The sequence below is a fragment of the Plutella xylostella genome, chromosome 13, assembly GCF_932276165.1.
Source record: "Plutella xylostella chromosome 13, ilPluXylo3.1, whole genome shotgun sequence".
Taxonomy (NCBI): Eukaryota; Metazoa; Arthropoda; class Insecta; order Lepidoptera; family Plutellidae; genus Plutella; species Plutella xylostella.
This window is the reverse complement of record NC_063993.1, coordinates 3,706,956-3,723,680: the sequence shown is the minus strand read 5'-3', so window position 1 is coordinate 3,723,680 and position 16,725 is coordinate 3,706,956. Positions and strand designations below refer to the sequence as shown.

Genomic DNA, 16,725 nt, shown 5'->3' with positions numbered 1-16,725 from the left:
AGACAGAATCATTTTGTGTAGAAGAAAACAAACCTAATGATCAGACAAGAATCCCCAGAAAGTTATTGGGGGTGGCGACGAAATATCATTAATTAATTAAACGGGTAACCTTCGCGGGTCCTACCTGTCCCAGCGGATCCATTACTTAATTAGCATCACCCATACACCTATTTATAAGTTTGGAGATTTTAGAAAACAGATAGGAAGTACCCTTCCCAGGGTTTGAATTATGAAAATTCTAGTAGGCAGCAGGTATAGATTTAAATCTGTAGTCGCTGTCATTTAAAACAAACGTTTCCACTAATTAAATAAAGAATAAAGAATTTCAAATGTTAAGAACGAAAGGAATATTATTAAAGACACACGCACCCTTATCATTGGAAAATACGGAAAAATTATTGTCCGTAACAATAAATAGAGTTTCCAAAAAACATTGATACGCGGATCCGGGCCGCAACAATAAGGCTGCGTATTTGCAAACTACCGATACCTGGTTCGCGCCCCCGAGACGTTACACACAGGAAGAGATAGCCGACCCCGCGCCCACATTATTCAAGGAGCCTTACTAATGCATTTTATGGGCGTTAGTCATATTTACGGGGCCCAGGTGGGCAAAAAACGAAAAGCACTCATAGGATAACAGCTAATTTTCACGTAACTTTTACGATCGTTTTCGAAAGCTGTAAAAAATCTTCGCGCTCCTCGTTCTTGAAAGGTTGAAAGGGATCAAGTTTGTAAGATTATGGCGTCGTTGTCTAGGTAGATAACTAAGAAAACTGAAAACATATAATTTATTTGGACAAAGCTTGGTGAGTTGGTGTACTATTGCATAAATAATTACTTATGAGTAAGTACAATAATTGTGTAAAATATGCATAAATAATTGAGTGTTAAATCGTCTTTTAACTAGTTTAGTAGTTTTATCGTTAAGCTTTGCATCCTAGATATAGGTACATACATCATAATTCACCCGGTTATAAAAAGCATGTAGATTTAAAAAATGTAGGTACACCACATTTTTCTCGAACTTTCCGTTTTCTTATACCCTGACCTTCCGGGATTCCATTGCGAAATCACCCATAAATATTTTTCACGGCGTCTTTGTATTTCCTCCCCTGTTTGAGACAATGTTTTGTTTCGCTCACAATTTTTCGTCAGCTTCTTTGTCATAAATACTTGGAATACCTTCCTAGAGTCTTTAAATTTTATGTTCCTCTTGATAAATTATAATTTGAAGTTAACTTTAACGCCTCTTATCACTAAAGTCTACGGATTCAGTCAGCTAGTCGATAATTATCAGTCAATAACGGATTGATAACATCCTCCTTTTTTCGAAGTCGGTGAACTACTAAATAACTTTAAAACTTACAATTAAATTAATAGTAATTAACAGTAGTTCAAAACGTGCCTTAAACGGATCTACAGTATGATATTTTTATCAATAGCGTAGCTTGTCAGCACAATGCAGCCTCTGTAGCGCGGCGCTTGTTAAACCCATTATCATTTTTAATCGTTAAGGCTCACACAGTATCATCGGTTGTAGCTGTATCAGTAAAAAGTAGGATTAATAAAATGGAAAATCTTTTTTGTCAAAGTAATTCATTTTTGTATCAAATAAAAATTTATGATTCTATGTAATGGAAAATAGTGAGCACTATTCCATTGGGGAAAATTATAAATATGATGATGGTAAAAAGCTTTTAACTCTTAATTATTATGTTCCCGAAATCTGAAAAATATCAATTATATTTCATAGAGAACGACAACGCTAACTTTGCACTGGGTATTTGTTTGATAGGATATTTTTTTCTTAAACTAGCAGATTAATTTTGGTATTTTGCAAACAAATAATACTTATGTGTAGTTTTGCAATAAAATACCTGGATATGTATCTAACTATGTACGGTTAAACGGACCATCGGGCGCTACATCAATGCGCTTTATCGCTACTTAAGCGCCCGCCGAAATAAATAGCACCTATCAAACAACGATTACACTAACTGTTCACAACGCCATAAAATAACAAAACATTGCCAAGTCCCCCGTGCGAAAAGAAAATAAATTGCGAATAAACTTTAACTGCTGCTACTGATATAACTTGGTGAATTGCACACAAGCCACGTGACACAATAGAATAAACAACAATTATAGCTTCAGGCTTTTCATTAAAAATATCTTTCGGAGCCCGGAGCGATCGGTCAAACCAAAATACTCCCTCGGCGGTTGTTTCATATTTGGAATTAATTCAACTCGTATAAAGCGTATAGCTACGTACAACACTGGTTTTCATAAATAAAATCTTATTTGGGCGCTCTTCCACATGCCATTGGAGTAATTCCAAATAGCTTGTGGAGGGTATCATGCATCTCAATACTTCCATACACGTTACCGCTAACATTATTGTTTCCGGCGCGCTGTATAAACTTTACTGCATACATTCACCAGGTATCGGAACTGGGGCTTTAATCACAGTTTATGTTGCTCGCGTTTATGTGCTCGGCGAAAACATCTGGCTGTTGATTGCTTACGTTTTTATGTGCACTTAGAAATTCAAACGGCCCTGCCGGGAAGGTGGGTGAATAATGCAATCACGGCTCGCATTCATCCCCTCTAATTTATATTTAAATCACAAAGGACGGATGTGTTTGTCGATGGCTACGTGTGAATGTTATCTGACTGCGTGTTCGTGCAAGGAGGCGGGCGAGGAGCGCAGATTGTGATCTCTGTTCCGAGGAGGCTCTCGCTCCATTAGCTGATTACCTTCCTCAGAGCACAACACGCCCAATCACTTCACAGGTATTATCGACCTCGCCCGATATTACTTATTTAGCCGTGTTTACAGAGCATTGCCGAAGCTAATTCCGACAACATCTGTTTGTATTCGCGTGTATGTACGTAGTGAGGTATATATCTACCGCTCCGCCAGCCTTTTTCCCAAATCCCGAACTGGTGAAGTTTTCTAATAATTCTCTCGTGAAAGGGAAACCGTGTTGCGAAGTCCCCGGGGACTGCGTGTGACCACACGAGGGTCAAGTGGAAGGTTCACCATGCGACAAGCATTTTGAATTTAGTTACAAGCGACCAAACTATAATGCTGTTACACATTGTAAATACTTTAATTAAATACTTAAATACGTATCTATAGCTATTTAAGCATGAGGTAACTAGGGACGAGATAAGGAAATGAAAACATTCTAAGGCTAAGCGAAGCTTGTGGCGGGGCAGCTAGTATGATTTAACATAATTAGACATTTACATAATTATTTACGCAGCGGATGCCTTGCCACAATCGCGATTAATAGTAAGTTAGTAGTCCCATTATTGTGCTACTACAAGTAAGACGACAAAGACGGAGTATAATATATGTTTTCAAACCGAATAAAGGGATCTAGTATCATTTAAATAGCCCGGGGCGGCCGGGGCGGGCGGCGGACAGACGCACGGCTGTTAGTTATTCAGCGCGTGACTCGCCCCGCTGGCCGCTGCCTCGTAAATCAAACTCGCCATTCGCTTATGCATTATACAATTTTATTTGTGCGAGTCCGTTGAATAGGTAATAAACTATGGCAGGTGAAACGTTCTGCGTCCGGATGTGCCAGGAATTGGAATAGATGGATCGCGGCCTATGCAAATACGCCGTGTTAGACAGTGCACGCATGCACTGTGCTTGTTAGTGGACCGCCGGCGCCGCACTGCCATACTGAGCACGCTTTTATGCATGAGCACTTTTTATGTAAGCAGTCATTCTGGCTGGCAGTAAACCACGCCACATGGGTGAGTGTCTTCAGTCTCAGTCTGTTCATCTCGCGGAGCGGCGAGGCAGAAAATTTACTGCTCCCCTCGTTCCACACGTGGCTGGCTGCAGCCGCGCTGCGCCGCGCCGGCGTAATCCGACCGCTTATTAAATTATCAAATTCGAGAACGATGGAGATTTTAAATACGTCGGTCGGAAAATACACACCCCGACCTGTCTCTATCTATATGCCCAGCCATTATGTGAGACGTGTGAACGGCGCGATTCACATCTCAACCGAAATATTTGTAAAGCGATACGAACGAGTTACGAGATGAAATCCGCAATGTTCAAAAACGCGATTCATAACACATATACTTTGATCTCGCTTTCATATCGCTAGTTCGTATTTGGATCGCTTGAGTGAAATGAATGAAACTATATTTTTTTAATTGCCATGCAAAAATAATAAATACTACCACTAATTGTTTTAAATAATTTTGTTCCTACAATATATTTTGTTGGAATTAGTGACGATAGCAAGTATTAAAAAACGGCTTTTTAATTCAACGTTGAAGAAATTCATAACCTGTGGCACTTTTGACAGCCGCCATGTTTAATTCATAAAAACTTTGATTTTCTTTGTGGGTTTCGAGTCAACGTACCTAGGAAATAAGAAGAAAGGAAATTAATTTAGAGAAAAACGACTGAGACATGTAAGTATCAATGTATTAACCTATTTTTTTAAATATAAATGTTACCGGTTGTAGTCAAGAAGGTATTGTAATTTACGATGTATCCAATTTCTGTTTTGAATTGTTTTAGAATCATGAACGAGACGAATACTAGCAGCAGCAGAGTCTCCTACTCGCAGTTGGAGGCTCTGCTTGCTTTTATGGAGGAGCACCGGGAACTGGCTGCCGGGTTCCTAAGATCAACGGAAGCCCGGCACAAAAGCCAAAAGCTATGGGAGGAACTCGGGATCACTCTCAACTGCATAGGCGGGGGGTCAATTAAGACCGCGAAAGGGTGGTCTAAAGTATGAAAACAATGTCTATAAAAAAAATATTTAGTTTTGCTATCAGTTAACAAGATGTATGCATATTTATTTGATTTGTATATTTTGTAGTACTGGAGCGACTATAAGAATAAATTGAAGGCGCGGGTGAGGTCCCTCAACAAGTCCCACACTGGGACTGGAGGAGGGGGAGCACTAGGCCCTCCTCTGTCTGCAATAGAGGAGCGGGCAGTGGGGATAATGGGTCCCCAATTTGGGAAAAACATAAAAAATGTACAGGTTGACCCGCTGCCCCCTCTCAATTTAAATGAAGGTTGTTGTGTGGTAAGTATCTAATTGTTTATACTAAGACTTTCTATTTTATTTATTTATTGATTTTAACTCTATATTTTATACACAACACACAATGAAACAGTTAAATAAAGTAAGAATACCAGTATTTTTTAGAAAAATATATAATATAATAAATTACAGATGCTTCCCTTTGGAGACGAAAACTGTCCGCCACCACCACCACCGCCACCTGCCACAACAGCCACTGTGACTAGTGGTGGCAATACTGCTACTACTAGTCATAGTGGCTTATATGAAAAACCTGAGCCTAATATTTCATGTAAGTGTGTATATTGATTAAATGTATGAAAGTGTTATACTCCATCAGTCTTTGGCTAAACATAGAACTATGTTTTTTTTTAATTCAGATGCCACTGATAATGATGAGCATGGAAGCTCTACACCTGTCAAAAGGATCAAAATGAAACGGCAGCGTGAGTATTTACTTTACAATATTTATATAAACCACAACACTGGCGAAAAGTGGGAGCAGCAATGCACATCTGCTTACCCCACAAGGGAGTCCATTAGGACAAGGCGTGTGTGTGTGTGTTTTTAAAGGCCAATAAGTCTTTTAATGAAAGAAACAGATGGTCAAGTGATCCAAGTGCTAACTCTTGTGTCTGAGTGCTATTAAATATGTATAGTTATTTCCTTTATAATTTCAGGTATTTCAACACCCAGAAGTGCATTGGCTGAAGCCAAAGCCGATGTACTCAACTTGCAACAAGAACAACTGCGCTGTGAGAGGGCCACGGCTTCAGCCCTCACAATGATAGCTGAAGCCATGAACCGTCAGGCTGCAGTGAATGAGAGGCAATGCAGGCTTCTTGAGGAGGGGCTCCTCATATGGAAAAAGGTAGGTTATTCCTAAATGTTTGGCTAAATAATAGAATAGAATTTAACTTTATTGTTACCCCAATAATGTGTTAGGAAAACTGGTGTTGACTATTTATGTTACTGTGTAGTTTTGTTAGTGTCTGTCTGTAATTTTTTAGACCAATATCATACTGAACTTTTTATTTTGTCTTTTCTAGGCTAATGAAAGGAGCAATGAAGACACTTAAAGTAAAGGTAAGGTATAATACATACAAACATAATTTATATCGGAATAAAAACAAAATATTTTTGTATATGTTTTTACTATAAATTGATCCACAGATTTTAGCGGCGACGCAGTTGCGCGACCAGTGAAGCTCTGGCTTCGCGCCCGGCGTGGAGCGCGCGGTCCACGCGGCGCTGCTGCGGCTGCTGCGCGGGAGGATCCTCGCCCTGCGCATGAGCCTGGCCTTCAATGGCCTCACGCCTCTCTTCTTCCTCTTCTTCAGGCGTCAATTCCAACAGAGGAGCACCTGTTTTGCGCGCCACATTGTGCAACACCACACATGCGTTGACTATGCGGGCCGCCTTCTCCGGCTTGTAGTGCAACATTCGAGCTGCAAGCAAGCACCGCCAACGTGCCTTCAATACACCGATGCACCGCTCAACACAGTTACGTGTCTTGACGTGCATGTCGGTGTATAAGGCCTCGCGAGTTCCTGGGGTGGCATCCACAATAGGGGTCATCATTATCACCCGCTGAGCATATCCTGAGTCACCTTGAACAAACAATTTAGTTGCATCATTTTTTAGTTTAATTGTAATAAGAATGATTATGTTTGTATTGTGTTATTGTTACCTAAGAGCCACACAGCTTCCCCTTGGTCGTATAGACCCTGCAGGTATTCTTTCAGAGGGTGACCATTCCAAACAGCGGAGTCGTGAGTAGCCCCGCCGTGGCTGGCATCGACACTTAAAATAATAAGATCTGCGTCACATATCTGTAACAAACCAATATAGTTCCTAAATTGTTATGTTTTTATAGACTATATTTAATATAAGTACTTAATTAAAATAATTACTAACTGTGATTACCTAAGTTCCTATTTCCATTCATAGTTTAATAATTGTTAACAAAATATTGTATTATATAAGTATTAATAATTATACAAAAGGCTAAAAGCATTTTGTACCAGTCAACCTATAGGAGAGAAAATAAGACTTTACTCTTTGATTGCCATTATCTGTAGCTTTATTAAGTGGTAAAGGGACCTAATTACTACCTATATTTTTTTGTATTAGTCATAATTCATAGAATTTATTCTATCAATAAATAAAAAATACATGTATTACAATGTGTTTAATTCATTAGTAACTTACAATTTGCACATTGAGGGAATGTGTATGTTTTCGGTTGAAATATTCTTCCTCATTCTGCGCGGGCCTCAGGATGCAGACATGAGTGCCATCTATGCAGCCCACAATCCCGGGGAAATTATATACCTCAAAAAATCTGTAATAAAAAAACCACTTCAGCAACATATCCAGATAAGCCTAAAGCACAAGGGTAGGGACATACCCAGACGGTAAAATTTATTATATGCTTAATGCTTACCTTCGTTTTACAGTGTTCCTAGCTTCTGGTGTTCTAGGAAACACAATATATTTGGTTAATATTTGAGGATGGTTAAGTGCATCCGTCACTTCAGCTATAGCCCTTGACACAGTGGACTGGCACACACCGTGTGTAGCACCTTGCCCGACTCCTCTCTGGTATGACCCAGCAGCAAAAAAGCCAAGCGCAATTAAGACCTAAAACATGAACGTTATTAATGCTTATTTACTTCATAACAAAAACATATATCCATCCATTACATAAACATATATATAGTCATGACTATAATCCCAGAGGGGATAGTCAGACAGTCACCGACTTTTCACTGTACACATCTAAATGTGCAGATTTCCTCACATGTTAGTTGAAAAAAAACATTGGCACATGCCAGGATTGGACTGGACCTTGGGACCTTATCCGTTATGCCACAAGAAGTTATAAGTTTATATACAAAATATTTACCTTTCTTGCCACTGATATATCTCTTGGGTCGGGGCGGTTTAAAAAGGGAGTTAACTCCTCTATAAGAGAGAGGACAGTCTCCTTCGGAAGCCTGTATGTGGCGACAAACTCCGCATCGGGCACATCGAAGGGGTCATTCCTCTCTCTCATATGGCGCAGCTGACGGCGGCGATTATCGACATCCACCCGGTGAGCTGCATCCAGAAGACGCAGGATTCTTTGAATCCGCCACATCTTAAATGAATAAAATGGTTACATTAATTATTTCGCAATATATAACAAATACATAAGGGAAAATTACGAATTCGGTAAAGATGGAAACGTACCTCGTAGGGACGGCTGTCCGGCTGAAAAATGGCTTGAAGATCTTGGAGAGATAACAAGGTCAATTTCACAGTTTTTTGCAGTATTTTTTCTGAAAACGATCTAACAATTTCACCCTTTTCTTCGAAAGTTTAAAATCGCATAAACGTCAAAATATGACAGATAAGCGATATCAAAAAGTTCAACAAAAATGACATGAATCGCGTCATTCTCCATTCCGTTCATTCATTTTGCGATCTCGAAACGATCTTACTATGTAGCTTGTTTTTAGTGCCATGTGAATCGCAATTTCATAGCTCGTTCGTAAAAATCTGAAAACGAGATGAAAACGAAGTTGTTTTTTGTGACACGAATCACCCTCCTGGGGCGCGATTCACATCTCAACCGAAATATTTGTAAAGCGATACGAACGAGTTACGAGATGAAATCCGCAATGTTTAAAAACGCGATTCATAGCACACATACTTTGATCTCGTTTTCATATCGCTAGTTCGTATTTGGATGGCTTGAGTGAAATGAATGAAACTATATTTTTTTAATTGCCATGCAAAAATTATAAATACTACCACTAATTGTTTTAAATAATTTTGTTCCTACAATATATTTTGTTGGAATTAGTGTCGATAGCAAGTATCAAGAAACAGCTTTTTAATTCAACGTTGAAGAAATTCATAACCTGTGGCACTTTTGACAGCCGCCATGTTTTCTCCATAAAAACTATTAAAAACATTGATTTTCTTTGCTCATTTTCGTGTCAACGTAATTTTTTGGAAAATAAGAAGAAAGGAAGTTTAACTTACTTAGAGAAATACGACTGAGACATGTAAGTATCAATGTATTAACCTATTTTTTTTTGAAATATAAATGTTACCGGTTGTAGTCAAGAAGGTATTGTAATTTACGATGTATCCAATTTCTGTTTTGAATTGTTTTAGAAACACAAGCAGCAGCCGATGTGCTTGAGTAGCAGAAGGAGCAACTGCGTTGTGAGAGGGCCACGGCTTCAGCCCTCACAATGATAGCTGATTAGCTGAAGTAATGAACAGACAGGCTGCAGTCAATAAGAGGCTTCTTGAGGAGGGGTTCCTCATATGGAAAAAGGTAGGTTATTCCTAAATGTTTGGCTAAATAATAGAATAGAATTTAACTTCATTGTTACCCCAATGATGTGTTAGGAAAACTGGTCTTGAATATTTATGTTACAGTGTTGTTAGTGTCTGTCTGTAATTTTTTAGAACAATATACTGAACTTTTCATTTTGTCTTTTCTAGGCTAATGAAAGGAACAATCAAGACCAGACTTAAAGTAAAGGTAAGGTATAATACGTATACATAATTCATATCGGAATAAGTACAAAATATTTTTGTAGGTATAAGTTTTAACTATAAATTGAATATCCACAGATTTTAGCGGCGACGCAGTTGCGCGACTAGTGAAGCTCTGGCTCCGCGACCGGCGTGGAGCGCGCGGTCCGCGCGGCGCTGCTGCGGCTGCTGCGTGGGAGGGTCCCGTCCCTGCGGCGTGTTTTGAAACTATACAAGGCCAGAACGCAGAGGTTGGGACTGCTCGCGTATATTTTCAAATTAAAATGGTGCCATGATTTACTTGAAAGTATACAAGGCCATTACGCACTAATCGCGTATATTTTCAAGTAAGTTGGGCCAAAATTATGGCTTGAAAATATACTGCAGCAGTTACCACTGCGTACTAATCGTGTATATTTTCAAGTGCCAAGCGGCAATACGAGCACTTGAAACTATACGTGATTAGTTACCAGGTAGCCCTTTTGAATTGTTGCTCTCTCTTTCTTTCATGCGAAATAGTAATTAGTCTATTGCTTTCTAAACATTGCATCAAATTCCGCACTTGGCATTGTTTTCGTAATGTGTTTTTTGTTTACACCGTACAGTTAAAAATTAAATTGATTTAAATTAAATTGTAGAACAGTTGTAAAAATGATCTCAGAAGACGGTGTAGAACAATTCATAAAAGACAATTACGTTGAAATCAAAATTTGATGAAAAATATGTAATATAGCTGTTCCCGCGCGCTTCGCTTCGCCTTAAAAAGTTTTCCCGTGGGAATTCTGGGATAAAAAGTAGCCTATGTTCTTTCCCAGGGTATAGACCGTATGTATACCAAATTTCATTCAAATCCGTTCAGTAGTTTTGGCGTGAAAGAGTAACAGACAGACAGACAGACAGACAGACAGACAGACAGACAGACACAGTTACTTTCGCATTTATAATATTAGTTAGGATGAATAAGTCCATGTAGCAAAAAGTCAACACCAATTGACCCCAATTTTTTAAAACATTTAATTTAGTTGGTTATAATAATATTTTGATGCGCTGTTAAATATACTAATATTGCCGACGGCGTCATTAAGGTAGTCTTTTCCGTTCAGGAGCTATCGTCACTGTAACTTTTTCATATAAATAATAAGATATTAGTATTCTTACTTGCAAGTATGACTGCTATAAATATCTATTTATCAATCAAATTAGAGCTTGTTCATCTTTATTTATTAACATTCTATAGGTATGACAGGCATTACAAGTAAATTGTAAGTAGTCATGTAGTACATGTACCGAAATAGTTAAGTAAATCAGAATCAATATGTAGGTATAAATTATATGCGACAAGTACCTACGCCAATCATGCAATGTGCGTAATAGCATTGTATATTTTCAAGGACGATTCAGTAAATCCCAACTTGAAAGTATACGCGATTAGTACGCATAAATCGTGTATATTTTCAAGTAAAATATTATTTTTTTTCACTTGAAACTATACAGTGCTAGTACACTATGGGTGCGTTCTGGCCTTGTATAGTTTCAAAACACGCGTCCCTGCGCATTCGCCTGGCCTTCAATGGCCTCACGCTTCTCTTCTTCCTCTTCTTCATGCGTCAATTCAAACAGAGGAGCACCTGTGATTACTGATTACCTAAGTTCCCATATACAATAATAGTTTAATAATTGTTAACAAAATATTGTATATATAAGAATTAATAATTATACAAAAGGCTTAAAGCATTTTGTACCAGCCAACCTATATAATGAGACATTATCTGTAGCTTTATTAAGTGGTAAAGGGACCTAATTACTACCTATATTTTTTAGTATTTGTGATAATTCATAGAATTTATTAGTTCTATCAATAAATAAAATATACATGCATTACAATGTGTTTAATTCATTAACTTACAATTTGCACACTGAGGGAATGTGTATGCTTTCGGTTAAAATATTCTTCCTCATTCTGCGAGGGCCTCAGGCCAAAACCCACACCAATCAAATAAATATCACTAATACAAGCTTAATATAAAGGAAAATTACGAATTCGGTAAAGATGGAAACGTATCTCGTAGGGACGGCTGTCCGGCTGAAAAATGGCTTGAAGATCTTGGAGAGATGCGTACAAGGTCAATTTCACTTTTAGCAGTATTTTCTGAAAACGATCTAACAATTTCACCCTTTTCTTCGAAAGTTTAAAATCGCTAAAACGTCAAAATATGACAGATAAGCGATATCAAAAAGTTCAACAAAACTGACATGAATCGCGTCATTCTCCATTCCGTTCATTCATTTTGCGATCTCGAAACGATCTTACTATGTAGCTTGTTTTTAGTGCCATGTGAATCGCAATTTCATAGCTCGTTCGTAAAAATCTGAAAACGAGATGAAAACGAAGTTGTTTTTTGTGACACGAATCACCCTCCTGGGGCGCGATTCACATCTCAACCGAAATATTTGTAAAGCGATACGAACGAGTTACGAGATGAAATCCGCAATGTTCAAAAACGCGATTCATAACACACATACTTTGATCTCGTTTTCATATCGCTAGTTCGTATTGGGATGGCTTGAGTGAAATGAATGAAACTATATTTTTTTAATTGCCATGCAAAAATTATAAATACTACCACTAATTTGTTTTAAATAATTTTGTTCCTACAATATATTTTGTTGGAATTAGTGTCGATAGCAAGTATCAAGAAACGGCTTTTTAATTCAACGTTGAAGAAATTCATAACCTGTGGCACTTTTGACAGCCGCCATGTTTTCTACATAAAAACATTGATTTTCTTTGCTCATTTTCGTATCAACGTAGTTTTTTTGGAAAATAAGAAGAAAGGAAGTTTAACTAACTTAGAGAAATACGACTGAGACATGTAAGTATCAATGTATTAACCTATTTTTTTGGAAATATAACCGGTTGTAGTCAAGAAGGTATTGTAATTTACAATGTATCCAATTTCTGTTTGAATTGTTTTAGAATCATGAACGAGATGAACACAAGCAGCAGCCGATGTGCTTGAGTCGCAGATGGAGCAAGTGCGTTATGAGAGGGCCACGGCTTCAGCCCTCACAATGAATAGCTGAAGCAATGAACAGACAGGCTGCAGTCAATGAGAGGCTTCTTGAGCAGGGGCTCCTCATATGGAAAAAGGTTATTCCTAAATGTTTGGCTAAATAATAGAATAGAATTTAACTTCATTGCTACCCCAATAATGTGTTAGGAAAACTGATGTTGAATATTTATGTTACAGTGTAGTTTTGTTAGTGTCTGTAATTTTTTAGAACAATATCATACTGAACTTTTGATTTTGTCTTTTCTAGGCTAATGAAAGGAACAATCAAGACTGGCGGTGCGCGGGAGGATCCCGTCCCTGCGCCTGGCCTTCAATGGCCTCACGCCTCTCTTCTTCCTCTTCTTCATGCGTCAATTCAAACAGAGGAGCACCTGTGATTACTGATTACCTAAGTTCCTATATACAATAATAGTTTAATAATTGTTAACAAAATATTGTATTATATAAGTATTAATAACTATACACAAGGCTAAAAGCATTTTGTAACAGTCAACCTATAAGAGAGAATATGAGAAAAAATAAGACAATTTAATCTTTGAATGCCATTATCTGTAGCTTTATTAAGTGGTAAAGGGACCTAATATATGTATTTGTGATAATTCATAGAATTTATTAGTACTATCAATAAATAAAATAGACATGCATTACAATGTGTTTAATTCATTAACTTACAATTTGCACACTGAGGGAAAAATATTCTTCCTCATTCTGCGAGGGCCTCAGGCTAAAACCCACGCCAATCAAATAAATATCACTAATACAAGCTTACTATAAAGGAAAATTACGAATTCGGTAAAGATGGAAACGTATCTCGTAGGGACGGCTGTCCGGCTGAAAAATGGCTTGAAGATGTTGGAGAGATGCGTACATGGTCAATTTCACTGTTAGCAGTAGGTATTGTTTCTGAAAACGATCTAACAATTTCACCCTTTTCTTCGAAAGTTTAAAATCGCATAAACGTCAAAATATGACAGATAAGCGATATCAAAAAGTTCAACAAAAATGACATGAATCGCGTCATTCTCCATTCCGTTCATTCATTTTGCGAACTCAAAACGATCTTACTATGTAGCTTGGGTTTTAGTGCCATGTGAATCGCAATTTGACACCTCGTTCGTAAAAATCTGAAAACGAGATGAAAGCGACGGGGTTTTTTGTGACACGAATCACGCTCCTGGGGCGCGATTCACATCTCAACCGAAATATTTGTAAAGCGATACGAACGAGTTACGAGATGAAATCCGCAATGTTCAAAAACGCGATTCATAGCACACATACTTTGATCTCGTTTTCATATCGCTAGTTCGTATTTGGATGGCTTGAGTGAAATGAATGAAACTATATTTTTTTAATTGCCATGCAAAAATAATAAATACTACCACTAATTGTTTTAAATAATTTTGTTCCTACAATATATTTTGTTGGAATTAGTGTCGATAGCAAGTATCAAGAAACGGCTTTTTAATTCAACGTTGAAGAAATTCATAACCTGTGGCACTTTTGACAGCCGCCATGTTTTCTTTTCTACATAAGCTGTTTGCTAATTTTCGTGTCAACGTAGTTTTTTTGGAAAATAAGAAGAAAGGAAGTTTAACTAACTTAGAGAAATACGACTGAGACATGTAAGTATCAATGTATTAACCTATTTTTTAAAAAATATAAATGTTACCGGTTGTAGTCAAGAAGGTATTGTAATTTACGATGTACCTATCCAATTTCTGTTTGAATTGTTTAAGAATCCTGAACGAGATGAACACAAGCAGCAGTGGATGTGCTTGAGTTGCAGATGGAGCAACTGCGTTGTGAGAGGGCCAGCCCACGGCTTCAGCCCTCACAATGATAGCTGATTAACTGAAGCAATGAACAGACAGGCTGCAGTCAATGAGAGGCTTCTTGAGCAGGGGCTCCTCATAATGGAAAAAGGTAGGTTATTCCTAAGTGTTTGGCTAAATAATAGAATACAATTTAACTTCATTGTTACCCCAATAATGTGTTAGGAAAACTGGTGTTGAATATTTAAGTTACAGTGTAGTTTTGTTAGTGTCTGTAATTTTTTAGAACAATATCATACTGAACTTTTCATTTTGTCTTTTCTAGGCTAATGAAAGGAACAATCAAGACTGGCGGTGCGCGGGAGGATCCCGTCCCTACGCATGCGCCTGGCCTTCAATGGCCTCACGCCTCTCTTCTTCCTCTTCTTCATGCGTCAATTCAAACAGAGGAGCACCTGTGATTACTGATTACCTAAGTTCCTATATACAATAATAGTTTAATAATTGTTAACAAAATATTGTATTTGTAAGCATTTTGTAACAGTCAACCTATAGGAGAGAATACGAGAAAAAATAAGACTAATCTTTGATTGCCATTATCTGTAGCTTTATTAAGTGGTAAAGGGACCTAATTACTACCTATATTTTTTAGTATTTGTGATTCATAGGATTTGTTAGTTCTATCAATAAATAAAATATACATGCATTACAATGTGTTTAATTCATTAACTTACAATTTGCACACTGAGGGAATGTGTATGCTTTCGGTTAAAATATTCTTCCTCATTCTGCGAGGGCCTCAGGCCAAAACCCACGTGAATCAAATAAATATCACTAATACAAGCTTACTATAAAGGAAAATTACGAATTCGGTAAAGATGGAAACGTATCTCGTAGGGACGGCTGTCCGGCTGAAAAATGGCTTGAAGATCTTGGAGAGATGCGTACAAGGTCAATTTCATTCTTAGCAGTAAGTATTTTTTCTGAAAACGATCTAACAATTTCACCCTTTTCTTCGGAAGTTTAAAATCGCTAAAACGTCAAAATATGACAGATAAGCGATATCAAAAAGTTCAACAAAAATGACATGAATCGCGTCATTCTCCATTCCGTTCATTCATTTTGCGAACTCAAAACGATCTTACTATGTAGCTTGGGTTTTAGTGCCATGTGAATCGCAATTTGACACCTCGTTCGTAAAAATCTGAAAACGAGATGAAAGCGACGGGGTTTTTTGTGACACGAATCACGCTCCTGGATCGTCGGAGATATAGCTCAGTAATTGACGTTACCACATATCTAGGCGAGATTCCTCGTCTGCGCTATCGATCCCGGAGCTCTGATTGGCGTTCATGTTAATGAAACGGCAAGTCGAATGGCGGTAATTACGTAGCCGTTTTTCCTGCATTGTTGGCAACCCCGTCGCAGAATCACCTGGCATTACCGTTGCGAAAATATGCCCAGCTAATGGGCCCATTTGTTCGAGCACTTCACATAATAACTGCGATTACAATTACGGGAAATTCACATTAAAATACAACAAGCGATGATATCTTCATTCAATCTGGTGATATAAATTATAATGCGGGCATTTGGCTCGTTCCGGTGGTCATTGACAAATTCGGGCGCTGAAATAAACAATGTTTGTTCTGATTGTGCAACTTTGTCTCGGCTTAGCGCTGCTTGCTTAGCCGGGGATGTTATTCTGGAAAAATAGAAATAAATTATAAGAGCAGCGTCGACAAGTTTGCGGTAGTGAGGCTTAGCGGGTGTAGCGCGGTGAGCCATCCGTCTTTATTAGTGGGGATTGCCGTTATAGCCGCACGCTAGCTGGATAATGCTAACAACAAAAAGTAAGATATGACGCCACCCCAACCTAAGTTGGCGTTAAACAAAAGTAATTGGTGGCTTCTATCTTCTTTATTGTCAACTCGTATCTGGAATTAACATTATTGCTATCAATTGTGCAGTTGTGCTGCCGTGATTAAAGATGAAAAACTAACGATTTACCTACATATTTTTGCTAGCATAAATAGTTTGATGCAAGTTTGCCATGCTGCAACATAACTACCTACTGTTCTTGAGAAAGACCTAAGCATACATAAATAAAATACTCTTTTTGTAAACTATGTTACTCTGATATTTATCAGGAGCGTGATTCGTGTCACAAAAAACCCCGTCGCTTTCATCTCGTTTTCAGATTTTTACGAACGAGGTGTCAAATTGCGATTCACATGGCACTAAAACCCAAGCTACATAGTAAGATCGTTT

General features: G+C 38.0%; 2 protein-coding genes and 2 long non-coding RNA genes across 10 annotated transcripts; 2 read left to right on the top strand and 2 right to left on the bottom strand.

Annotated features, from left to right (window-relative positions):
- Positions 1 to 4,132: 4,132 nt before the first annotated feature.
- Positions 4,133 to 14,992, top strand: LOC125489350. 7 transcript variants are annotated; one of them, XR_007266913.1, is made up of 7 exons: positions 4,133 to 4,449; positions 4,559 to 4,772; positions 4,863 to 5,075; positions 5,226 to 5,518; positions 5,753 to 5,943; positions 6,122 to 6,158; positions 6,246 to 6,354. XR_007266913.1 is itself a non-coding variant. In XM_048625041.1 (7 exons), exons 2-7 carry the CDS (start codon positions 4,563 to 4,565, stop codon positions 14,945 to 14,947), a joined length of 987 nt encoding a protein of 328 aa, XP_048480998.1. In that variant the 5' UTR covers positions 4,135 to 4,449; positions 4,559 to 4,562; the 3' UTR covers positions 14,948 to 14,992. The 7 variants fall into 7 exon arrangements, 4 of the variants coding, with proteins under 4 accessions (XP_048480998.1, XP_048480999.1, XP_048481001.1 ...); XM_048625041.1 differs by lacking the exons at positions 6,122 to 6,158; positions 6,246 to 6,354 and adding an exon at positions 14,780 to 14,992 and having other exon boundaries at positions 4,135 to 4,449; positions 5,226 to 5,364; positions 5,453 to 5,518; XM_048625042.1 differs by lacking the exons at positions 4,133 to 4,449; positions 6,122 to 6,158; positions 6,246 to 6,354 and adding exons at positions 9,576 to 9,615; positions 9,708 to 9,821 and having other exon boundaries at positions 4,475 to 4,772; positions 5,226 to 5,364; positions 5,453 to 5,518.
- LOC125489349 (putative nuclease HARBI1) lies at positions 6,090 to 8,445 on the bottom strand. The gene is made up of 6 exons (XM_048625039.1): positions 8,307 to 8,445; positions 7,981 to 8,214; positions 7,519 to 7,715; positions 7,284 to 7,416; positions 6,763 to 6,904; positions 6,090 to 6,682 (listed from the first exon to the last, which is right to left on the bottom strand). Exons 2-6 carry the CDS (start codon positions 8,212 to 8,214, stop codon positions 6,249 to 6,251), a joined length of 1,140 nt encoding a protein of 379 aa, XP_048480996.1. The 5' UTR covers positions 8,307 to 8,445; the 3' UTR covers positions 6,090 to 6,248.
- Positions 11,232 to 13,091, top strand: LOC125489351. The gene is made up of 3 exons (XR_007266914.1): positions 11,232 to 12,481; positions 12,586 to 12,759; positions 12,930 to 13,091. It is a non-coding gene; the product is annotated as an uncharacterized LOC125489351 (long non-coding RNA).
- Positions 11,483 to 15,132, bottom strand: LOC125489352. Its single transcript, XR_007266915.1, has 2 exons — positions 15,004 to 15,132; positions 11,483 to 13,176 (listed from the first exon to the last, which is right to left on the bottom strand). It is a non-coding gene; the product is annotated as an uncharacterized LOC125489352 (long non-coding RNA).
- Between the last annotated feature and the right edge of the window lie 1,593 nt (positions 15,133 to 16,725).

Bases quoted from the DNA above. Each gene is read 5' to 3' on its own strand.
- LOC125489349 (XM_048625039.1), bottom strand. From the start codon at position 8,214: ATGTGGCGGATTCAAAGAATCCTGCGTCTTCTGGATGCAGCTCACCGG. The intron at 7,716-7,980 runs GTAAATATTTTG...TTCATGTTTTAG, and splicing joins ATATATCAGTGGCAAGAAAG to GTCTTAATTGCGCTTGGCTT. The intron at 6,905-7,283 runs GTAAGTTACTAA...GGTTTGTTACAG, and splicing joins ATTCCCTCAATGTGCAAATT to ATATGTGACGCAGATCTTAT.
- LOC125489350 (XM_048625040.1), top strand. From the start codon at position 4,527: ATGTATCCAATTTCTGTTTTGAATTGTTTTAGAATCATGAACGAGACG. The intron at 4,773-4,862 runs GTATGAAAACAA...TATATTTTGTAG, and splicing joins CCGCGAAAGGGTGGTCTAAA to TACTGGAGCGACTATAAGAA. The intron at 5,944-14,779 runs GTAGGTTATTCC...TGTCTTTTCTAG, and splicing joins GGCTCCTCATATGGAAAAAG to GCTAATGAAAGGAACAATCA.